The 26,545-nt window shown below is 36.1% G+C and overlaps 1 protein-coding gene across 10 annotated transcripts in view; it reads right to left on the bottom strand.

Annotated features, from left to right (window-relative positions):
- Arap2 (ArfGAP with RhoGAP domain, ankyrin repeat and PH domain 2) overlaps positions 1-26,545 on the bottom strand; it is a 199,650-nt gene that overhangs the window by 21,451 nt on the left and 151,654 nt on the right. For 4 of the 10 annotated variants that reach the window (XR_005492952.2, XM_039091929.2, XM_039091927.2 and 1 more), the window contains 6 exons: positions 24,456-24,603; positions 22,839-22,907; positions 22,292-22,333; positions 20,463-20,537; positions 16,822-16,939; positions 9,711-9,839 (listed from right to left, as the gene is read on the bottom strand). Coding sequence is in view for 7 of the 10 variants with exons in the window: in XM_039091929.2 (XP_038947857.1) it covers positions 9,711-9,839; positions 16,822-16,939; positions 20,463-20,537; positions 22,292-22,333; positions 22,839-22,907; positions 24,456-24,603 (581 nt within the window). In the remaining 3 variants the exon portion in view is untranslated. 10 annotated transcript variants of the gene reach the window in all.

The raw sequence follows: 26,545 nt of genomic DNA, 5'->3' as shown, positions 1-26,545 counted from the left end.
ATGATCAAAATGTGAATGCTTCACTCCTTCTTTAAAAGGGGAACAAGAATACCCTTGGCAGGGAATAGAGAGGCAAAGATTAAAACAGAGGCAGAAGGAACACCCATTCAGAGCCTGCCCCACATGTGGCCCATACATATACAGCCACCCAATTAGACAAGATGGATGAAGCAAAGAAGTGCAGGCAGACAGGAGCCGGATGTAGATCTCTCCTGAGAGACACAGCCAGAATACAGCAGATACAGAGGTGAATGCCAGCAGCAAACCACTGAACTGAGAACAGGACCCCCGTTGAAGGAATCAGAGTAAGAACTGGAAGAGCTTGAAGGGGCTCGAGACCCCATATGAACAACAATGCCAAGCACCCAGAGCTTCCAGGGACTAAGCCACTACCTAAAGACTATACATGGACTGACCCTGGACTCTGACCTCATAGGTAGCATTGAATATCCTAGTAAGATCACCAATGTAAGGGGAAGCCCTGGGTCCTGCTAAGACTGAACCCCCAGTGAACTAGATTGTTGGGAGGAGGGCAGCAATGGGGGGAGGATGGGGAGGGGAACACCCATAAGGAAGGGGAGGGGGAGGGGTTGGGGATGTTGGCCCGGAAACCGGGAAAGGGAATAACACTCAAAATGTAAATAAAAAATACTCAAGTTAATAAAAAAAATAAAATAAAATAAAATATAGTAATATAACACTGAGAATAAATCCACTTCCACATGTCCACAAGTTTTTGTTGTGGCTTACCTACAAGCCTGCAAGCCTTGAATTCCCCCCTAGGACAATCAATGATGCTTCCTGTGACTCATTTGACTTCAGAGCACTGAAATTTTTAGTAACACCTGGGTGATCAGGGTAGCCATGCCCCCCACTGGGTACTCATTCAACTTTCAATGGATTCTGTTTATCTAATCAGAAATGAGATTTCACATAAGTGTGAGCCAGAGTATGAACAGTAGGCCAGATGTTATAGACACTTCTAAGTATAGGAAGTGTTGCATGAAGGAAAAACATGAAAATTGAGTTGGAAAGAAAGAAATGGTTTTGTGTACACATGTACTTTCAATTGAAAGCTTATGTATTTACAGACTTTCAACTGGGTAGCTATTTTACAGAATTGTTTGTTTTTATATTCTTTTATTTACTTAAATTTCAAATGTTATCCCCCTTCCCAGTTTCCCCTCCACAAACCCCCATCCCCTCCTCCTCGCCCCTGCTTCTATGAGGTTGCTGCCCCACCTACCATCTACTCCTACTTGGTGCCCTAGCATTCTCCTATGCTGGGTCATTGAGCCTCCACAGGACCAAGGGATTTGCCAACCTATAGACTTATTCTAATGGAAGTAATTGCTAAGTACAAATCAACAAGGGGAAATGTAACTCACCTTTGTTAGAGTAACAGGTCTGAAGAGTCAAAGCACTCTCTAAAACACTAAATCTTGCAGAGATGGACCCAGAGCATACACTAACTAACAAGCACTACCTCATTTAATATTTGTTTTTCTCTAATCAAATTCCAACATGCTATTGCTATTACCTTTACTGCCTCTCACGCATGGCTACGTATAGCTTTATGAAACCTATTTAGCTACCACTTCAGGTAAGAGAGCAAATGCTTTCCTCTAATCCTATTTCCCTATTTTACAATTGGGAAAACTCAAAAATCAGGGGTAAGAGCCAGAGCAAAGCTTCTGCCCCAAAGGCAGAGTTCAATGCTCTCTGCTGCAAAAAACAAACAAAACGAATGCATGCACATAACAAAACAGAGTAGGTGATATGCTCAAGGCAAGCAGATATATCATGCTCTCTCTCAAAGATTCACAAACCCTTTGGTTCATGTTTTTATATAAAAATACTACATCCTAACTGGCGTTCCTTAAAACTAACAGAATTCTTGTTTTGCAGAGAGCCAGCAGTGGAGAGAGGAAGTAATTCTGATAACTTATAGATTGTATCTATGACTAAAAACCCACTGTTAGATTTATTCTTGATTTCAGGGCTACAAGGGTTAAAGGTAGACTAGATTAAAAGTCTTGATTCTAATGCTTTCTCTCCACTCACTAGAAGGTCTCCTGATGGAGCTATAAATAATGTCTCCATACTTTATAGTTTCTCCATGGGTAATCTAGTATCTACTAGTGACTAACTCTCAAACTCAGTAGGAGAAATAGATGAAATGTTACATGCAAGAGTAGCATTCTCAAATTTATGTGGGTAAAGGAAAAAAACAAGAACAGAATGTGGCTCACTATTAGTACATAGTAAATGCAGCTCTACAACACACAATCTCATATACATGACTCTGTAAGTCGCAAACAGACCTATTCTTTACAACGTGCAGGTAAGAAAACAAATTATGCTGGGCTATTCATTTGTGCGTAATTACTAATGGCCTATATATGTCTCTGTTCTTCTTGATAAAGACCATTTCCTGAAGCCTGGACATAATTTAAAAAACAAAAATGCTGTCTTGAAGCTCTCCATACACAAATGCTGAAATGCTAAAAAACACAACAGGTGCTGCACCTATAAGTGATCCCTCCCACCACACACTGAAAATTAATCATGTCCAAGTCATTTGTAGGATATTATCCAAAACACCAACTTCAAAATTACTCATTTTCCCTTCTTTGGATATCAGTTTCATAGTACCTTGTGTATTTCTTATAATATAGAGATATGAGGGCTAGTGATCTATTCCTTTTATAGTGTAGCATTCCTTCAAAATTATTTTAGTAAAATATAGTTCTACAAGTGAGGAAAAATTAACCTGGGTACATTATCTAACATACTATATTTCCTCTTTTTTTATCATTAACCCATGAAGATTATTTATCTTTAGAAAAGAAAAAAGATTAAAATTAAAAGATCAAAAAGATTAAAAAATTAAGATTAGCATATATAAATATTTTGATATTAAGGAAAAGAAACTATTTCTTAGGATACTAAATATCAACCCGGTCTGAAATATTTTTGAATCATCTTCTCAAACTTATGATTCTCTTGCATGTGTATTAAGGACCTGGAACTATAGTGATATGATGCCATGCCTAGAATCTATTCTCCTGTCAGTTACTTGCTTCAACATCATATAATTCTATAGTTAAATTACATATGGACATCCAAATTATAAATAAAATAGTACTGGAATATGACTGGCTAGGCTATTTTTGCCAGAAAGATTTTTCAAATTTATACCATCAGTTATAATTGCAGAATGCAAAAAAATGCTTTATTGTGTTTACTATTCTGTATTTACTATTACACAGAATCACAGTAAACTGTTTCCAAAATATATCCAGCACATCAAATGATGTATATTTAAACATTAAATTAGGGTATAATTTTCAACACATTCCCAATACAATGGTATAAATACTCCTTTAACATTTTGAAAGTGTTACATATTGTACCTACTGCGAGTATCAAACAGCTTAAATAATAAATGTAATGCTATCAAATTTATAAATGTGAAACATGTGGCTTATTATGGATATCTGACAAATAAAAAAACTACAATTATAATTTATATGTCTTAGCATGCAACATAGAACTTTATTTCCTATACTGAAACATTTTCCTCAGTGGGAGACATCCCATGCTGCCAATCAATGGTGATGTAGTGAGACTTGTTTTACGTGCTCGAGAGCACTACACAAACACTTTGGACCACAACAGTCATTTACTTCATTTTGTATTTGTAATCATATAATGAATAGGTTTTGGAGATCTAGAGATTTTTCTTCCCTCTGCGTGAGGATGATGCTTAACAATCATTTAAATTTCATGATGTAGATTCCTGTACAAAACAGAGCTAATAAAATTATTGGTTGGCTTCCTCCCTATAGAATTTGTCCATCAGAAAGTATCTGGACATTCACAGTCTACAGTGACTAGAAAGGACCATTATCATATAGTTTCAAAGCAATACTTCCTCTCTTGAAGTTTGTTAGGTTGATTCTTCAAACTTGTGTGATTGAATGTGTGTGTGTGTGTGTGTGTGTGTGTAATTATAAGTGTGTATAATTGTGTGTGTGTGTGTGCGTGTGTGTATTTCAGTAAAAAGTTATGAGAGTGGAACACAAGTAATTTCAATTGGATTATGATACATACTCCTAGTTTTGCTGTGATTTTCTTAAGTGCACTGACAATAAAGGTTTTAAGTGTTTAAGTATAAATTTGTCAAAAGCTATTATATTTGGACTGCTTAATTCTAAGATGAATGTATTCTAAAGGCCTCTGTCATGTACAACAATATAAATATACAAACATACACAGATACCTATTTAGATCATTATGATTTGAGTCTTTCTTGTAAAATTTTGTTGGACTAATTTAAAAGAAGTTTATAATAGAATATGATTCAGCAATGTAAAAATATATATTTTGGAAGATTACATAAGGCTAAATCTAGATTTCACTTTTGATACAGAGTCAGGCACTTAGTATGAAGGAAATGAAATAAAAGATGGTCTTATAACAATAGCTATGATAAAGTCTAAATAGCAACTTAAATGAAGTTTTATTCTCTTTATCTCAATGTTTCAACTTTAGTCCCTAGGGAGGAAATAAATTATTGTTACCTTTCTTTTCAAGTTAATTAACTGATAACTACAATCCCTATGACACTAAATGATTCTCAGCAAACAAGGTTGTTTTAAGCAGCAGCAAGAAATATTTCATGTACTTGTATAGAAGTACATTGTATAAAAAGTACTTGTGTAAAACCACATGATCTCATTACCTTAAATGAATGAGCAGTTAATTAAATGCTGTATGCCTGTAACATTAATTCCTACTTATGATAACTACATTTTAAATAGTTTGAGTAAAGTAGGACGGCTGAGGAAATTAAATTCTTAAAATAGAGCATATATTGTACAATAAAGTTCTGAAGTTAGGAAGCCATGGGAGGACGATTTCAAATATCACCAAACACATGCTTACACCATAAAACAAGGAGGAAACTGTCATAGAATCAATACGACTCAAGGCACACACACACCCATATATCTAGGAATGAATGGCAGCTATTAAAGAGATAGACAGTGAAGGTGAAATACTTTGGGAAGAAGAGATTCTTTACAAGTGATATTTTTGTGAAACTCCTTAAAGTTACTATAGATTGAAGTCAGGGTCTCACGCTAAGCATGTTCTGTGTCAACTTTGTTTCAACAAGATGGTAAAATGTGAGCTATCTGTTGTTTAGAGAAAATGTGGTTACATCTATTTAACCTTGTTCTCAAAGCGCTGATATCTACTTGGTCACTAAGAATTTTTAAAACCTTAAGAAGTATGTTTATGTATCTATTTACATATTAACTTTATAGTCATGTATAATAAAAAAGATTTTTATCAAAAAAGAATGAAAAAATGATCTTTATTACCATTCCTTCAGTGCTTTTAAGAATGAGTTTTTCTTAAGTGAAGGTTTTTTTCTAATAAATTGTCATTGAAATCACATTGGCTTTGCTTACACTACTTTTCTTTAGAATCAAATTGTTGGGGGTAGTGGATATCACAAATAGGATAGTAATTCTACTCTGCCACTCTGATTTAAGAGATATTGATCAGTACAGACACACAGGAGTCTGAGTACCTAACACACCCCTAACCTATCACATAGTATAAAAGATATTAAGAAAGTCAAGGTTACTGAAAGACATATTCATTGCTGAAAATCATTACTTAAGAAACAGACCTTTTAAAATGTCTACAGCCAATTTAAAAAAGACAATTCCAACTTGTAATACATGTACAAATAACTATAATAAAGGAGGTTATTCTGCTTTAAAAATCTTAGTTTCAGTCAAACTCTTTTAAAACATCAGTGGAACATTCATGGAATAAAAAGTAACTTCTTTTAAGCAGTTTATTCTTCCTATTTGGAGCCCAGAATACAACTACTAATAGAAAATGATTGCATCAAATGATTACTTATTGTGTTTCTCTGGCATCTCATTCACATTGTGGGATATAGATTAATCCTTGGAAGAATGAATGTTGCCAATTCTCTTGTGAATGAAGTAGGGACAATTTGGAAGTAGAGATTTATTTTGCAGCTTCCACCCTTGTAAGATGAGTACAGGAAATACTAGGCTAACATGAAAGTTTGTTAACATTCTACTCAGAAAGAATGTTTCAATCAATTTTCTGAAAAAAGAAAATGGATTGATGAAAACTCAGCTACTAAGAAGGACAAGACAAACCATTGAACTGTCATCTATATCGACTAGTAGGGGAAATATGTTTTCTTCAATGTTGAAACACTGGATATAACAACGACTCCAGGCTAGACCCCATGTTCAGGGGTTAACTATAATGAACTACACTGTGTGTGTGTGTGTGTGTGTGTGTGTGTGTGTGTGTGTGTGTGTGTGTCTGTGCGCGCACATGCACATGCTTTTATTTGGTTACAGTGTAGAGGGACAAGGATTGTTTTTTTTCTAGTTGTTCTATTGGATTTTTCTTTGTTTTCCAACAGCTGCTGGGCAGGGAACATGGGAGAATCTGAAGTACTTAGGGAAAAGGGGGAATACTATCAAGACATTTTAACTTAAAAGTCATTTTAAATAATAAAAAGTATAATAAAAAATACCACCTGTGGAATGCTTTCTCTCCTCTAGTTGAATTCCTCAGTAGGTACAGGGGATATTGAGGATGACCTGGGAACAGTACTGATTCAAACCCATCAGGATGGTACAGAGGAATATCTGGGGCTTAGCAAATCACAACACTGACTTTCTTAATGTTTTTCTTAATCAACTAAATCGGCACCATCCTGATTTTTTGCATAACTGAACACCCATGAAAGGTCGTCCTGCTTGGGAGATCCCATCACAATGTGCACAAGACCTATCATAAGTTTTATCCTTTAGTTCCTTGTATTTTTATAAATACATGGTCAGGACATTAGTAATCAATCAACAGCTAAGATATTGCATGTAGGTATAAATTTTAAACAACTTTGTATTTAGATAACTAGACAACATTATAAGAAGATTATCACTGAAAGGATAATACTGGATACAAAAGAAAATTTATTTCTATTTAAAACAGGGAAGTGACCAGATATGTGTCATGATATTAAAAGGAGATGATTCACAGGGAAAATACTTTTTCTTTGATATTTAAATTTTTGAGGGGTCTAGAAATAAAACCCATGATCTTACAAATCCTGGGAAGATTTAAGGCTAATCTACAAATGCTAATTCAAGCTTTTCTAACATATTTTCATTGCTCCACTTTCCAAAGAATAAAACATATAAAACAATACCTAAAAACAGCTAAAAGATACTCCACTGATGTTCTACACTGAGATCAGTGCCATTTAACCTAGAAAATAAATTATACAGACCTGCACTGTGCTTTTCAGAATCACTAGTAGAATCCAGAAACTAAATTCAGAATCTTTTACCTCCTTACACTCCTTCTTTTTGAGACTCTGACAGATCTACACACAGACCTACATGTCCCTGGAGTATGTGCATGTATGTGGGGGTGGGGTGGGGGTCATGATTTCTTCTAGCTGAGAAAACCCATCTGTAACATGAATGTCTGTTGCATTCTCATGATCAGGTGCGAGCAGGATGGGGTTCAAAGGAACATGGGGATAGTAAATGGATTTAAAATAAGATAAATGCTGTAGAAGGCTATGATTCTGTACTAAAAATAGTCTGCATTTGCTTAGATGACAGAAAGTAAAGAATAAATTTGATAAAAATAATATGAGATAGAATAAAACAAAAAACAGTACTATGAAATTAGAAATTATCATAGTAAACTTTGGTAAAATTAACTCACTGATTGATGAGAATTTCAGAGTATGCAATCACACTGAGCATGTCCACAGCATCTCAGAGCTCTCTCACCAACCCCCCCTTCTAATTTTAATTTTTGAAACATTTAAACAATAGACCATTTTATTTTTAAAAAATAGTATTTATTAACTGTGGAATGTGAGACAAATTACCTTCTCTAGTTTTCACTTGTAAAATGGAATAACATGAAAATTGACACAGACTTCTAAAAGAAAAAAGAAAGCATTACAAAGGCCCTAGAGCAGAACCTAGCATTATGATAATATTAACTGGACACAGGAATAAATTGCTTAAGTTCGTATCTTTATGCTCATAGATTAATGCAGCTCTCAAGCCTCAGCAAAGAAGTTTCTTTTTGCAGAAGGTGCCAATTAATAGAGACTGGTAGTAGGTCACTGTATAGAGAATTAGAGACAGCAGAGTGTGCAGCTCCAAATGAGACTCCAATATCACACTCCTCCCTCTCAAGGCTCAGGGATCAGTAGCAGAGTGGAACAGAAAGGCAGAAGGTGGACGTGTGCAGCAAAACAGTATTTCCTAGACATGAACATGCATTTGAACACATACAATCATAGCTGGTACTGCATGGACAACACTTGCCAAAGAGACAAACCAGACAAAACCCCGGCACAGATGAGGAAGGAGTCCTACCTCTGTCTAAGGAGCTATTGGAAGAGTCAGTTTCAGGGATGCAGGTCCTGAGAGTCTAGCCATGAGATAGTGGATGTTCCCACATCTAAAGACATATAGGCAGCATTAAATGGATTCTGTGGATTAACAAAGCAGGGTGGGCAGAGGGAGGCAGAGAGAGCAGGACTTCCTTACACCTTCAGAGGGTTAGACCACTATCATGATGGCAGGGAGTATGGTGGCGTGTTGCTGGAGTCTGAGAGCTACATTCTTGTGTGAAGGTCAAGAGAGACTTGGCCTGAATGGACATTTGGAATCTCAAAGCCTATTCCTAGAGACACATCTCCTCCAACAAGGCTCCTCCTTCTAATTCTTTCCAAACAGTTCACCAAATCTAAGCAAGCATAAAACATATTTTCACTCAAACCAGTCTAAGCAGTGAGAAAAAAGACAAATTGAGTGGGAGGAAAGGGTAGATGGACTTGATCTAATATACTATATTCATGGTTAAATAGTAAATAAACAAATTTTTAAAAGGGTAAATGACTCCTGGTATGTAGTTCTTGGTTAATGGTATATGAACGATAAATAATAATAGGCATTATTGATATTACATATTAAAGTAATAGGCAAGTTCATATTAACAGACCTCAATATATCTGAACCGTTTATAGATTAGAGCAGCAGAAATGCTGTTCTAAGCTGTCAATTCATGACAACTCAACAAAATAAAAGTTTCAGAATCAAGCTTTTGACATCCATGCTGATAGACTATTCTCTCTGATTTTCTGTGGTAGCTGACCTCTTGTTGAGCTCTGTCTGCAGTGTGGTTCCGTTCTTTCATGTTAAATGGTATGTCCCTGCTTCTGTGCTTATTTGATTTCTAATGTCATTAAAATAACATTGAGACTTATACCGCACACACACAGATACACAGTTTTAGAGGCTAGTTAGCTTGTGGTTCTCAAACGGCCAAGAATGCCAGCATTGTTAAGAAGACTCACCAAAATACAAAAAATTGGAACATTTATAAGCACAAACTAACCTTAGAAATATGAGGCATTCCCTCTAGAACATTAACATGGAACGTCAGGTGCAGCAGCTGCCACCACAGCGCTACACACGAAACTGACACACAGTTCTACGAAATCAGATTCTGTATCTGATTCCATTTCTAACACCACATGTGTCTTAATAACTACTCGTAAGCCACTTGAACTTTTAACCACTTTCGCAAAGTAAAGGAAGCCTGCTTACCTCTGCACTGCTTAATTGTGTCAATGGTTAAGAACCTCTTCACCACAAGATAAGCAGAACCGGGTTCAGCTAATGAACTCCACTGAAGCACCTGCTCCAACACATTCTCTGTATAGTGAAGTGGACGCTCTGCAAACACAAACCAAGTCATTACAAGAGATGTGTGTAATAATTACAAGTTTTAAAACATCCGTGGCAAAGATATATATGCAACAATTCAAACATTTTTCATTAAGCTGTAACAAAACTAGAATTACAAACAAGAGCCCCAAATACCTAGATAAGTGACACCCTCCATCCAACTTATTGTATAAATTAATCTATGAATCTGCTGTTTTAAAATTTAGAAATGCTAGGGGGCTTCAGAGATGGCTCAGTGGTTAAGAGCACTGACTGCTCTTCCAGAGACCTGAGTTCAATTCCAAGTAACCACATGGTGGCTTATAACCCATCTGTAATGGGATTTGATGCCCTCTTCTGGTGTGTCTGAAGACACCTACAGTGTGTGTGTGTGTGTGTGTGTGTGTGCGTGTGTGTATAAAATCTTAAAAAAAGAGACAGCTTCTAAAATTTAGAAATGTTCCCTTTAAGATAAAACCTTGTTGGGGTTGGGGACTTAGCTCAGTGGTAGAGCGCTTGCCTAGCAAGCGCAAGGCCCTGGGTTCCGTCCCCAGTTCTGGGAAAAAAAAAAAAAAGAAAAAGAAAAGATAAAACCTTGTTTACTAAAATAAGTATGTCTTAGTCTGTTTTTAATTTAGATAAATTTCTGTTAGCATGTGCAATTAAATAACTTTAAAAGGACTAGTAGCTTAATCTTGTCCAATATTCATAAGCAAAAATTAACCCTTTGTTTATCTCAACAAGATTACAATCTTATAATTTTCAAAAAATAATAGTGAATAATTTATACCTAGGATTTTCATCATGAGTCAATATATCACAAAATACGGCTGCAGGGAACGTTTTTAAAAAAAATAAATACTATTGAGCAATCTATGTTTAACTATTAGTAAAAATATATGAACCTTGGGGCGATATTATAAATTAGCTCTATATAAGGAGTCACAAGCGAGGAATTAAATGATGTCTTAAGCAAATCTCTTTGCTGACTCTTAATCTTTACATATTTTGCTTTAGAGAAACATAACACATTTTCTTAGCATGGGATATTACAAAACATTTTCAACAGTTATCAATACTTGATAAGAAAGTTCTCTTTGTGGATTAAAATATGTGAATCCATTAATAAAGATGTGTGCAAAATAAGACCATATTCTGGGGGATATGCAAACCTTTTCATAGTAGACTATCAGTGAACAAAGAAGCAGGCAGAGCAGAAATTCTAATGTGGAGAGTAGATACTACAATAGCTCTATCCTAACTCTGCAGCTATGCAGCAGCCAATTATTTCAGACCCCAATTGCACAGCACTCTACATTCTAGAATGTGGTTGTAGTTGAAGTACTATTAATGCTAAGAATATGTCAAGGGTGCCTATATGTGACTCATCCCATTGAAACTGATAACGGAAGAGTAGGAGATAAATACATCACCTTCTCTTCTGCTAGAACTACATTATCTAAGAGGAGAGAAGTCATCAATAAATGCAGGTCAACAAATGAGAGATTAATATTAATATTAATATCCACAAAACAAAATGCATTTCTTCCTTCTGTGCCCATGAGAGCCCATTATCATAATGGAGCATAAAGATACATAGGCACACAGCACAGTGGTGATGACACAGGAGATTCTCAGTAACTACCCCAGGACTGAAGTCCATTGTGAGTTTACTTCAATGGACCATAAATTAACAGAAATTATTTATCAGACGAACAACACATTGGTGTTTTTAAAACCAGAATAAGGATAAGAAAATGAAAACTGTGCTATATTCATTTTACTTTTTCAAATATTTTCTAAAAAACTGGACAAAGTTAAAAATTACACATAATTATGTAAGTCATAATTCAATATAGTTGGAAGTATATATACCCAAATATAAAACTAACTATAGTAAGTACTTCCTTTACATAACTGTTGTTTGAATTAAATGCAGGATGACAGGAGTGATCCCATTAGGAGTTGTCATTTTCAGAATAGCCACTATGTCAGGTACTCTATTATCATATATATATGCATATATAAACATGTGATCTCTTAGCAAATTGACACTCTTTATTACCATCCTATTAAACTTCCTTTTTACATGTAAAAAAAAAACTTTGTTTACCCTAACTTCTACCTTTACCTAGTGTTCTGGCTGTTTTTGTGTGTCAACTTGACATAGCTGGAGTTATCACAGAAACAGGGATCTCAGTTGATGAAATGCCTCTGTGAGATCCAGCTGTAAGGCACTTTCTCAATTAGTAATCAAGGGGGAAGGCCCCTTGTGGCTGGTGCCATCCTTGGGCTGGTGGTCTTGGGTTCTATAAGAAAGAAAGCTGAGCAAACCAGGGGAAGTAAGCCAGTAAGTAACATCCCTCCATGGCCTGTGCATCAGCTCATGCTTCCTGATGTGCTTGAGTTTCAGCCCTGACTTCCTTTGGGGATGAACAGCAATGTGGAAGTATAAGCCGAATAAACCCTTTCCTCCCCAACTTGATTCTTGGTCATGATGTTTATGCAGGAATAGAAACCCTGACTAAGATACCTAGTCATCTAATAAGTTAAGGTAAGAACCAGAGATTCTAAACCTACTAGACTGTACACCCTGATATTTCAAATCTAATCCTTAGGTTTATTTTGGTAATTATGGACATCTTCCATGATAGTTTCTCATATGTAAATTTTTGGAAGGGAAGAAACACAAATATATTTTTGAGTCCCAATCTGGACAATATGAGGGAAAAATCAGTTTGCCTTCTTCCTATCACTTCGTTATCCTTTGGGGTAAAACATGAAGAAATAGCAGCAACAGGTTCAAGACTGCATGCATAAAAACCATGACTGAGCAGTACATGAGGCAAGGCAGGTACCACACTAGCGCTAGACTAGGGGATAGATAGGCAGTGGAATAAAATTGATAAGATTTCCAACTGTCAGAAAACTTATACTAAATAGGGCCACCATTACTTCAGTTATACTCAGATTTCCTATTGACAGAACTGTTTTCTTAATATAGCTGAAATGTGTTACAGTAGACATAGAGGCTTGTTAATGAGCAGATAAGTAATTCTTGCCACAACATTTAAGAGTATTTTTTTTCTGATCAGGATCACTTATGAAGTAATTGGGGAAGATGAAGATCTTGCAGACCCAACATCCTAGATAAAGAATAGAGTCAGAAATTAAGAGATAGTACAGGTTTTCAAATATTATGAAATGACCCAAATTTCAAATTTAAGAAAGGGATGAGAAGCCTGCAAAGTGGTCTGAGTTATCAAACATTATTTGAACATAAAGTCTTATATGTATATGTTTGCTGATGGATACTTGCTATCTTGTTGCATGGCAGATTACATATGATAGGACATATATTAGGTAGAAGGAAGGCATAACCTAGAAGCAGAACTTCATATTGTCTACTTGGTGCATTTGATATAAATAAATAAATAAATAAATAAATAAATAAATAAATAAATAAATAAATCTAAAGAGAGAACAGGTTAAAAAAGGAAGTTCTACAGCTTCATAAAAGACAATGCCATAACGGTTTAAATCATGTGCAAAGAATGAACCTTCTCTACTTAGTTCAATAGGAAAGGTACTGAATTTTCATCAGAAATAACAGCTGCTACCCTTAAATAGCTGCCATTGGTGGAACAAGTTTTCAAAAATGATTGGCATTTTTACATCTAATTCTTAGTGTCAAACTCAAGAGAGCAAAAGCCCTGCTTCATCCCATCTGGTATTTTAATAGCATTTTACATATACATGCGGAGAAGAAATTTAAAATATTAATAAAAAGTACATAGATCTTCCAAGCCACAGTATCTATAAGGGAAAAGGAAATCTTTTCCTATCATATTTATATCTAGGAATTATGTGTTTCATAAAAACAAAATTCTAAGTGAAATCTTCTTAAATAAGGCTATTTGAACAGATAATTCTTTGAGAGGTACAGGACATATAGAGAGATGATTGATTTTGGAGTTAAGTACTAAAACCACAGCATGCTTGGGACAGTAATTGCTGATAGAATTGAAAAAAATAAACAGGCCTTTTCTTCTACACCTTGGAATCTGAATGTTCTCCTAATGTCATGTGTTAAAGAAAATATGGTCAAGGCCTATAATGCACTTATGGTAAGGTGTAAGCTTTGTCAAGTGTTCTGTAAGGAAAAGATGGTGTGGTAGATTGTTGGAGCATGCTCTTGAAGGGGAAACTGAGACCCTGAAGTTGTTTCTTTGCTTCTTCCCTTTCATCAAGTGATAAGAAGTGTTTCATGCTCCACACGCCCCACCTAGACCTTTTGCCCAGCGAAGGGCGAAAGTTCAACCAATGACAAACTGAAACATTTGAGTGGTGAGAGAAAAGGATTTGCTTCTCCTTTTAGATGCTTTATTACAGATATTCGTTACAATGTCAGAAAAGCAAGGAACAGAAAGTCAACAGAGAGAATGAGTCTGATTACAGCTTACATGTGGGTCAGAAATCTGTGGAATTGATTTGTGCGAGGAGGTTGGGAATATCTGGAGAAGTATAATAGAGACCTAGCATGGAATATGCAGAAATGAACAGATTTTTTTTGTTTTGTTTCTACCACAGAAGACCAGATTACAGATATAAATGTGGATAATAAAGGTCAGGGCTTTAAGTTCAGGATAGATATGAGGACTCCATTAATAACTGCAGCAGAGAGCATTAATGTTCCATCCTGGCAAAGAACATGTCTATATTTTATCCAAGCCTGGCTTTTCCAAATGCGGGGGAAATTTGACTGCATAATTTGTGGTAGTGGGGGACTGCCTTCGCGCGCTCCCCTGGTTATTAAAGGAAAGGAAAGGGAAGGAAAGGAAAGGGAAGGGAAGGGAAGGGAAGGGAAGGGAAGGGAAGGGAAGGGAAGGGAAGGGAAGGGAAAGGAAGGGAAGGGAAGGGAAGGGAAGGGAAGGAAAGGGAAGGGAAGGAAAGGAAAGGGAAGGAAAGGGAAGAAAAGAGAGGGAAGGAGGGAGAGAGGGAGAGGGAGAGGGAGAGGGAGAGGGAGAGGGAGGGGGAGGGGGAGCGGGAGAGGGAGAGGGAGAAGAAGGGGAAGGGGGAGAGGGAGAGGGAGAGGGAGAGGGAGAGGGAGAGGGAGAGGGAGAGGGAGAGGGAGAGGGAGAGGGAGAGGGAGAGGGAGAGGGAGAGGGAGAGGGAGAGGGAGAGAAGCAAGTTTGTGGAAGGCCGAGACGATAGAATAATTAGGGAGAGAGGAAGCACTGAAAAGAAGATTTTGAAGATGGAAGTAAACCTTGGTGATAATGTCAATAGATATCTTTTACCCACAAATAAAATGAGGACAAAAATTAAACCTGTTTGATTAAGAGAAAAAAATCAAGAGAATCTATAACTTATGGTTATATACTGTAACCAAATGGCTATATTCTTATGGTTATATTTTTTCATTTTATCAACATTTTAACTTTACAGCTATTACGATGCACTATTTAGGAAAATAGAGGCAAAATGAAACAAAAGAGATACATTCTCTACTTCTACCATGAAGCTTTTATTAAACCATGTAGTATGAGCACCACAGCAGGCCACTGCAGAGATTTTCTGGGTTGAGATTTCAAAGGAAGTAATCAAGTGTCAGGTGGAGAAGGGCTGATGTGTGCAAACACAAAGATATACATGGAAAACACCATCTCCTAATGCTAGACAAGCATAAAGAATTCATGATAATCCAACAATACATGAAAACAGAAAGAATAACAAAAGAAATTCCATCAGGACAAACATGATGCTTGACAAATGGAAGGAAGACAAAGAAAGTATTAACTGGATGGAGTGACTGATGACTCAAGACCATGGAAGGCGCTCTGAAAAGAGCCTGGAGATCACCACAGGAGAAAAGAAAGGTCATCAGCAATCGATGGCACAGGACGTCAGCTACCATGATGCTGAAAGCAGGGCTGCTGAATTTCACAGTTGGGAGGTCACAGGCTTCACTTGCTAGAGCAGTATTGTCCAGGGGGGCCAGAGTCTAATGAAGGCACATACTAAGAATTGACACCCAAGCACTAAGGACACAATACCTTAACAAGACTTACTGACAATATCATCCTGTAAGTCCTATTAATTTTTAAGGAATTATGCATGTAAAAAGTAAATGAGTAAAAATATCAAGACGGAGTGGTGCAGGAGTGCATAATAATCCCCCTACATTCTAGTGCTGACTTCAATATTCCAAATAATGCACCCTGGGGTAGTTCAACATTGAATTTTAATATTTATCTGGAGCCTTGTGGGATGGCAACGTTTTCTTTTTGGCAGTTTGACAGCTATACTTGAAAGGGTCCCAAGACCTTAGTAGATATCAGCTAGACAGATGGTCGAGGTACAATGAGATTCTGCATCTTATTTTTTTGTCCTATAGGTCTTTAGTACCAAATGGTGTCATTAGAATGTTAAGCTTATTCAGCACTTGGGAACTAGGGCAGTCAAGGTGTTTTAAAAGGTTCCTTTACTCTTATGATTCTTTGTGAGGATGTATGAGAAATTGAGACATTGATGATAGGAGAAAATCAAACAGCCAGATGAGAAGTCCCTGCTCTATGCAAAATAATTGATTTGGAGTGGGAAATTTCTTTTACTATTTATCCTTTGTTCTTACTGAATAAAGAGCACACAGATATAATAAGGTGATGGTGAGGTGACATTAAGGATATTGTTATAAGTCACACTGCCTGTCCTTATGAATAAAACCATTACTTGATGAGGTACAAACCGAGACACCTAACACTCTCTACTATATTTATATAGTTAATGAAAGAATTAATTATTCTGATGAGCCAACATCACAGGAAGTCACTCTCAAGTGATCATAGCATATGTTAAGATGGGCAGAGAAGTAGGACAGATTTCATAATGAGATGCAAATCTTTAGAAAAACAGCAAATGACACAGGCTTGTCCTAAAGCATGTGTCATTGATAAGGGATTTAAGGATTTCCAGCATGAAAGCTACTTACCTAGCTCTTCATTTTCAATGACTTCAAATGTGGCCCAAATATCACCTTTCGTAGGAAGAATATTTTTTATTGCTAATATATCATTCGTTAACTCTTCCGCTTCCATCACAGGAGATACCTGTAGGAAATGGAATGTTATCTTCAAAGATGTCTAATACAGAAGTAGTCTTGTGCTAAGGCAATGAAGTTCTATACCTCATGGGTCTCCATGGACAAAGAAAACACTACAATGAGAGTTTCTCCATAAAATACACTGTAATATCAAAGCAAAGAGATACTGTAATACAGACATATTGGGGATAATTATTTTCTTAAGAAGTTATTATGTTCCTCTTAAGAAATGCACTTGGTCTCAAAACAAAACAACAACCAAAACAAAACCCAACCCTACCATACAAGTCATTTTCTAACAGTAAAACTTCATTTGTCTTTCTATAATCATGAGTACAGATTTACTTGGTTTATTCAGGTTGGACTCTAAATATTATGAAGATGATTAAATAGTATCTGTCATGCCAAGAGGCCCCAGGGTTTTGGTGCCTGTGGTGTTCCCTGCCATGCCAAGTGACAGATGGTAGCATACTGCCATACAGAGTACATTCAAGTTAGTATCTCAGGAGTCCTTTCATTCTTCAGTGCAAGTCTGGGGCCCAGACCCACAAGCATCTCACAGCCAGAGGCCACCGGGTAAGCATGCCACCTTTTCAGGAACTCTGGGGTTTCTATCAGTTGCTTTTTAGTTTAGGACTTAACAACTATGACTGTGTATTATTAAAAACAATACTGTTTTCTTTAGTTAGAATTCATTGAGAGTGTTAAAGAGCAGACATATTAACAACTAGAGTACTGCAGTGGAAACTTAGTTTTCATGTTCTTAGCAAATGAATATCTAAAAAGTTGTCTTAGATTTCCCCATCAGTCCTTGTGTGTGTGTGTGTGTGTGTGTGTGTGTGTGTGTGTGTGTGTGTGTGTATGGGATGTGTGGTGTGTAGTGTGTGTGTGTGTGTGTGTGATGTGTATATGATGTATGGTGTATGTATGTGGTATGTGTGGTTTCTGTGTAATGTGTGTGGTATGTGTGTGTGTGTATGTGATGTATAGTGTGTGTGATGTGTGTGGTGTGTATGTGTATGAGGTATGTGTATAGTGTGTACCTATGTGTGTATGTGTGTTTGTACATGCACACTTGTGTGCACATCATTATAGGTAACTCAGTCATTCTATCGTTATGAAATTCAGGGATTAATTTATGAAAATTACTAATTAATAAAAGATAAACCTTCTGTATTCAGAGAAGAGCAAAGAACTGTAAAATTACAAAGGACTCCTGCATCCAGTAACAACATGAAGCAATAGTAAAGCTGGAGAAAGAGCAGGTGAGAGATTTCATGATGCCTCACATCTCCATTGCTCTAAAATATTTTTTAATTTAATTTTTTTATATTAAGCATTTGTATGTTTTTCCTACATGTAAATCTGCGTACCATATGCATTTCTAAAACCAACTGAGGCAAGAGGGTTTCAGATACCCTAGAAATGCATTTACTGATGGTATAACCTACCATTTGGATTCTGGGAATAAAACTAGGGTCTTATAGAACAGCAGCCAGTGTTCTTAATTGTTGAGCCATTTCTCCAGAACAGAAAATTAAAAAAAAAAAAGAAGAAAGAGAAAAAAGAAATATAGCACCTTCTTAAAGAACTAAAAGCAAGTGAGAAATCCAATATATGAAATAGGAAATGCCTTGACCCCTACACTCACAAAAGGATTAATTTACAGAATGTAAACATCACTGTAATCAACATCTGGTATGGGCTATGATGATCCAGGTTTGTGCTATGCTCATTTTTATATTCTTTTTTATTGGATATTTTATATATTTACATTTCAAATGTTATCCCCTTTCCCAGTTCCTGCCTCTCTGATCTCCCCTCCCGTTTCTATGAAGATGCTCTCATTCCCACCCACCCACTCCCACCTCAACACCCTGGCATTCTCCTAAACTGGGGAAAAGAGCCTTCACAGAACCAAGGGCTTCTCCTATTAATGCCAGAAAATTCCATCCTCTGCTATATAAGCAGCTGGAGCCATTAGTCCCTCTATGTGTACTCTTTGGCTGCTGGTTTAGTCCCTGGGAGCTCTGGGGATCTGGTTGGTTGATATTGTTGTTCTTCCTATGGGGTTGCAAACCCCTTCGGCTCCTTCAGTTCTTTCTCTAACTCCTCCATTGTGGTCCCTGTGCTCAGTCTGATAGTTGGCTGCAAGCATCTTAATCTGTATCAGTAAGGCTCTGTTAGAGCCCCTCAGGAGACATCCTATGTTCTTAATGTCTTTAAATTCCCATTTTTCATTTCCTAAAACTTGGCATATGCCTCCAGATCCTGAGTTCAGAATCAACAGTATTAATATAACAGCACTGTTTTCTCAGTCTTAAAGCTATATTGAAATCATACTGATCATCCCTGAACAGTTCGTTACTGCTATTTGGCCTTCCCAGATTACTTAGAGTTATATAGTTTTTTATGTAAATACAGTGAGAAAATATGTGATCTTTGCCAAATTGTCATGATTAGAACAACACCATTAAAAAGAGAAAATTAAAACATGCTTTAAAAGTATATATAATATATATGCATATATATTATATGCATATATATTCTGTGCAATATACTTTAAAGTGCATAAATAGACTCATAATATATATACATATATGCAGACTATTTTATATCTTTTAGCACAAGCAATAGACTTTTGCTGAGTGATTTAATCTGTAATTTAATTTACAAGAGTGTCTCATATCTAGTTAAGCATAGTGAGACATTCAGAATAAGAACTACAATGTACCTAATGAATAGAAAATGACTCCCACAAGATATGATCATAGTCGTTGTGATCATGTTCCAGCTCCATGTTCTAAGTAGGCAGCTAATGGCATATTGTGATACCCCTGGAATTATCTAAGTTAATAGTCACAATGTATTTCACAGCTTAGGAGTTTAAAAGAGATAATGGACTGAACTTCTATTAATTAGAGGAATATGTACTCTTTACACTAAAAAAAAAAAGCTCACTAAGCAAGAACATGTAATATCGCTGCTACTATCCCTAAAGACAACTTATTGGATGCAATAAGATGAAAAATATATATTTTTATCTCCACTCAAAGAAAAGAAAGAGTTACCCAGTATTCCAATTTAAATGTTGGAGAGTAAGAACCGAGGCTAGGCATTAATGATAATATATATAGGTACTTACTAAACAGCTATTTGGAAAATAATATGCTCCGTGTTTACATACATTTAGATTAGAAACCCATTTGATAGGTAAGAAAACAGAGACTAAAGCAGAGTAAATAACTTGTCTCATGTCACAATTTTAGGAAGGGAAGAAGCGAGTACCGGTTCTAGGTTCATTTTCTAAGATCTATAGAAAACTCATAGCTGATCTGCAGACAGTGTTTTCTTCCCCAAAACTAAAATACTAGATTCCTAGAGGAAATGGTTAGGAAGGGTCAACCTTGCCAGCAGTCACTGTTTGAACTGAAGAAAGCCTAAAACACAAAACATGCTGGAAAATAGGACAGTTGACACCAGCTCTGAGGATTCCAACAGTATTCTTCATATCCTCTCTCAGGACTCACCCGGATTATAATACTACAGTCAGGTTCCTTTCTTTCTGCAAACACTTCGATTAACAAGTCTCCAGCCTGGGACACCTAGAAAGGACAGATATGAAGACAGCACATGTCAGTCCATCACAAATACAGCACCTGAGAGCTACAAAATGCTTATCATTTTGTAGCAATAAATTACCCCAATTCCCCTGTTCACCAGTATTAAGTATTTATTTCAAAATGTGCTTGATTACGGATGACAGGGTTAAATATTTATAGTCTAAACAAATGGTATCAATAGCAACAGCAATCACGGTATGACACTTCTTTTAATACCATGTTCAAGGCCTTAGTGTCTTCAAACACTGAAGCAAGGATTCTAAAATTGATGTAGGCTGCATTTCACAACAAGAGTTTAGGAGCCACAGGATATGTAAAACCTTTAATCCATGTGTACATAATCTTAAAGACAAAACAAGCCTTGCTAAATTTTCATGCAGGTGACACATTCAAACACCAGAAATTGGGAGGTAAGTTGCACCAAAGGTGAACTAAGATTATAAGCAGAGAAGGTAATTTAGCAAGGAATATAAAAGTAGAATACTAGAATAGAGAGGGGGGATAAGCTTTAGTGTGTATTATTCATCCTGAAGCAGAAAAGAATACTTATTTGGGCCATTAATTCCGAAACAGAGACGAAGTTAAAAAGTTACAAATAAAAAGGAGAGGAACAGGACAGCACAATACATTCAAACACCAGAAATACAGGCTAAGGACTAAGACAAATCTTTTTTTTTTCCTTCAGAAATCCACTGTACATCTATTTAAAATATCAACAATATTTGAAAAATATTCTAAGCTGTAATCATTCTATAGCTAAATTTCCGTTATTTATCTCGTAAGTAAATCTGTGGGAGAGAGACTTACAGTGTACTCTGAAGAAGTACTCTTAATTATTTTGTCACTGTATGCTGGAAAAGCTTATTTCCAAATGTTTCTATCTCAGTTTTGATTCTACATACAATTTCTAGGGAGAAAGATAGAGCTGACATTTTTGTTTTTCACTGTCGGTATAAGTATCACAGCAAGAACAAAACATCGTTAAAATTAAAAAAAAAAACAAAAAACAAACACACAGAACACATAGAGTGAGCCACAAAGTCAAATAGCTAAGAAATTAGAGCAAAGTTAACATAATACCACAAAATCAAAGCTTAAAATAGACTGAAGCAAGACTCAAGCACACACAACCAAATTTTTCACTTTATTTTTAGTGCCTTTCTCCATCATATATTATGTATACATATTCACATATACATATAAATAGTTTTGCTTATAGTAAATACAAAGTGTCCAAGCCTGGCTTCTTTGTTGCAAAATACAAGCAGATACTCAGGCAGTAACAACAGAGATTAGATTGCCAAGGATTTTTCTCTCAGGTTCATGATCCACTTCAATACCAAATAACATTTACCCAAACTGAGAATTACAAGCAGTGATACTAAGCAAGATTATTTTTAGTGTAGTGTTAAAGTTAGCATCTCTGAAGGTTGCATTCATTACTCATAGTCAAAATGGAGGGAATCATTTGTTAAGTATTTAATATCACAGTATTAGTTCAAGGGGAATCTAAGCATGTGCTCACCTGCTTCATGCAGGATGATAGCTGCACTGATTTAATTAGAAGTGGATGCTTCAGGGCTGAAGCAAACTTTGGGTCTGACTAATAAACAGGAATATGCCTCATTATCTGAGTGTAATTGTGAACAGAGCACATATGACCCATTTCTATTATTTATAGTGAAACCCTGAATCCATTATTATTCCTAGTTACCAGAAGATGATTAATGATCAACCTTAAGTCGTTCCAGTGATTTCATCAAACAATGTACGGATGCCTGGAAAAGCAAGATGTATCCTGAGCACACAAATCCAATGTAATCTGACTAGGAAAGCAAGACAGGATTTAGAAAAGCAGACTAATGACAAAGGTTAATATGTGTGACACAGTTCACCTTAGAAACGGTCTCATTAATAAAATCATCTGAGAGCAGGCAGAGTAGAAGCACATAAGAAATCATTTATGATTCCCTAGTCTTAAGAGATAAAATCACTATACTATGTGATTTTTGCAATTTATTCTAGTACTTCTTTGGCTTTAAATGCTTCCTTTGAAACTCACTGGCATAGCGAAGAGTGTTTTGGTTTTAGTAAATATTAGTCATTGTTTCCTCAGTGTTTAAGGTTACATTAACATGTTCTGTATGTATTCATCAGGTTTCAGTGGTGTCCCACGCCTTCATCAGTCTCTTTTACTTTGAATAGGAACTTGAAATGCAAACAACAAATTCATTTACAAAAATTTTCTTTTCAAGTCTTTAGAGACTAACTCTTACTACTCACTTGAGTGTTTTTCCACTTGGTTATAAAGCTATTTTCTATGTCCATTTGTTTGACTTGGTCTTCTTTAACCTGTTTAAAATATAATTTGGAATATTCTAATAATGTAGAGTACACAGAGCAAGGTGGCTCTTCCTCACCTAGCTCCTCAGGAATTTAAGTAACAACAAACTACAACAGACCAGGATGGACATAGTATCAACATCTTGATCACAGGAGCACCCCCAACTAGGGCAACATGAAGCCAACTAGACAGAGCTTTGTAGGGCTTGGTATATGCTTTGATGATATCCCATCAGATTGCAGAGTCTATTCATGAAAACTGTATAGACTTACAAGCCCAGGTTTCCATGGACCATTTCTAAACATGTTTGCAGGTGAGAAACCAGAAAAATGACTCAAACCCACATATTCTTTAAGAGCTTATTAAACTTTCTTTTTTCTTTTTTCTTTTTTCGGAGCTGGGGACCGAACCCAGGGCTGCAAGCGCTCTACTGCTGATCTAAATCCCCAACCCCTTAAATTTTAACAGAAATCTTAAGTTCCACAAAACTGTGAAGGAACCATTTAGCTTTATTAACATAGTAAAGAAAGCATGTAAAGCCACATTTAATTTTGTTTATCTCAGAACCAGATCATCTCAAAGAAGCTGCTGTTGATAAAAAAAAAAAAAAAAAACAAAAAAAAAAAAAAAAAAAACAATAGACAAACAGGAGGAAAGAAGAAGAGACAAAAGAGCAATGAAAAGGCAGGTCTGCTATGAACTCTCTTAGAGATTCCAGTTCAAATTGTTGTAGTAGTATAACCACTTATTTTCCTGTGCTAAGGAGTCCTGTGATTAATTACAGCAAAAAGGAACAGTTCTCAAGATTATGAAACTGCCACACCAACTCATCTGGTTGATTTGTCTGGTACATCTGTACTTACAGAATCAGAGATAGTCACTTGAGCAAGATCTGAACCAGTCTAGGTGAAAGAGGTGGTGTGAGAGTTATTTACATAACAGAGTGGATTTTACCCAGAACCACTAAAGAGACCCTCAGTTTCCATATTTTCTCTGGCTTAAACTATAAAACCATACTTATTCTAACAGTTGACAAATAAAAAATAACTATACTCACATCAGAGAACTGCAAACTGAAAAGTGAAATATATAGACACGAGGACTGAGTAAAAGTCATAGGATAACACTTCATAATTTCCCGCCAATTTGAGCACCCAAAAAAAAAAAAAAAAAAAGAACCCACAGAGTGATTTTTAATTGCAGCATTTAACAGGCTTTTGTTGATCACTGAATTTGTTAAATTCATAACTTCACACCTCTCAGTAGACATACTTAATGCATATACACAGTGAAAAGAAAACACACACTAGCTTGTAAATAGCATGCTATCCAATAGACAAAAGATGGTGAAAATATTTAAAAGCTGCTGCCACATTTAAATAAATGGTTACTGTTTTAAAAGCCAATTATAGCTAAAATCTTCAAACCTAACTATCCTTCATAGTTTCTATTTTTAAATGTTCACACGGACCTAAATAACATCCAGAAATAAGTATTGGGTTTTGCAAACTGCAGAGCTCAAGCTACTGTAAAAGGAGAGGACACAGCATCCTTACCTCAAATATTTCCACATAATTATTAATTAGATCTTCAATTACATTCACTTCTTCACTAGTTTGTCCCTTAGTTTGAAATAAGCAGGATGAAAAGACCAGTGCCAAGTTATGGGCATTCATGTGATTGATTTCTGAGCATTTCTGAACCCTGTTAGGGGATAGTATATTTTATTATGACATATTTGTATTCAAGATTTTCATAGAAATGTAAGCTAAAACCCTCTGTTATAATTGTAATACACACACACACACAGAGAGAGAGAGAGAGAGAGAGAGAGAGAGAGAGAGAGAGAGAGAATATGATGCTCTTCAAAACAAAAAAGGTTGAGGAGATTAGTTAAGAATAGAAGAAAAAATTACTGTTCAAAGGAGTAGTACTGGTACTCAGAGATGGCCATATACAAACAGTTGCAGCCAAGGAACACACAAGAAGTGTGTTCAGTCCTGGCTGGAAACAATGTATACAGCTGCATCACAAATAAAAGATGGGGAGGGTAGGAAGGAAAGGTGATACAGGCTTTAACAGGACTTCTTGGAGGCTGTCATGAGAGATTTCAGGCTACAGACAAGGCTTTACTTTCCATCAAGTTCCCTCTCAGGTGAGTACATATGTTCTCTTGGTACTCATCAAAGGCAAGGGCAGATTGCTGGCCTTATCTGTCATTAACCATTCAATCCCATCAAAGAGCTGCTATGTTAAATTAGATTTGATAAGACAACCACTTTCCCTTTAACAGAATAAAATTTAAGTCTTTTCCTAAAAGGTTTTATCTAATTATGCAAATGTATAATTAGAAATATAGCAGTCCTCATCTCAGAGACTTTTAATACCCCTATTTTATTATTTGTTAATGTGTTTTATTTTATTTTATGGGTGTTTTGCCTACATGTACTATGTGGACAATATGTATGCCTGATGGCCACGTAGATTAGTAGAGGAACTGAACCTATAGGAGTTGGAGTTACAGATTATTCTGAGCTGTTCTATGAGTGCTGGTGATAGAATGAAGCCGAGTCATCTGCATGATCAGAAAGTAATCTATCTCTTCAGTCCCAAGAATGCCTCTCCAAAATAGATATTGACAAGCAAATTAATTCTTCAAATCAGTAAGCTATAACTTTCAGATATTGTAACAAGTATTTTAAATATTCACCTATTTTGAGCTTCAAAATAACAGTCATTTCCACAAGGGGGAGTTACAAGGATAAAAATAACTGATGAGAAACACAACTACAAGTACCTGTAGATGGTTATATTGAATTTTCACTAACTGTATATAGAACAGCTGTTTAACTGTTGACACGCACCCACACATATAACAAACACACATACATATACCACACACACCTATACTATACACACACACACCTATACTACACACACACACCTATACTACACAAACACACACACACACACACACATACACACACACACTCTACATGCATACACCCTAAGAAACAAAAGAAAACAAACTACTACTGACTGAGGTACTACTGTGTACAGACTCTAGAAGATGTATGCAAAAGGGAGTAATATATATGATAATGTCAGAAATCTGTAATAAAATACAAAATTGCATAGCGGAGACTGAATAAAGAAACTGCAATCATCCTATACGATTTACAAGATGGAAAAGCAACTGGAATTTAATAAAGGGAGAGGTAACAATTGCAAGTGCTCCTCCAAACTACTTCTGCACTCTTATCACACTAGATTGTAAATATCTAGAAAATTTATCTCCTGTGGCTGTCTCTGTTGCGAGAACCTCAGTCAGGGACTCTTGTTTTAATCACACTGCAGCGCATAATGAATGAGTGCTGAGTGGAATTAAGTGGCTGCTACTGATGACAGGAGTGAATTGCTATCTGGGCAGGTATTGAATTAAAAGCTGTACCAACCTGACAGCATCCAAGGTGACTTATACTTTTGATGACATTACCCAATTCCTTAATTTCTTGAGACTGATTCAGTAAAACCATCCCTCCATGCACCACGTTAGCTTTTAACATTTTTAGTTTCTCTGACAGCCTTAATTTCTAGAATAAACTAGGTACCATGCAAATTGTTTTCTTTACTTCCAGTACCAAGA

This window comes from Rattus norvegicus, chromosome 14, assembly GCF_036323735.1.
Source record: "Rattus norvegicus strain BN/NHsdMcwi chromosome 14, GRCr8, whole genome shotgun sequence".
NCBI lineage: Eukaryota > Metazoa > Chordata > Mammalia > Rodentia > Muridae > Rattus > Rattus norvegicus.
Note: the sequence above shows the minus strand (reverse complement) of the source record. Positions and strands in the feature narration are given on the sequence as shown.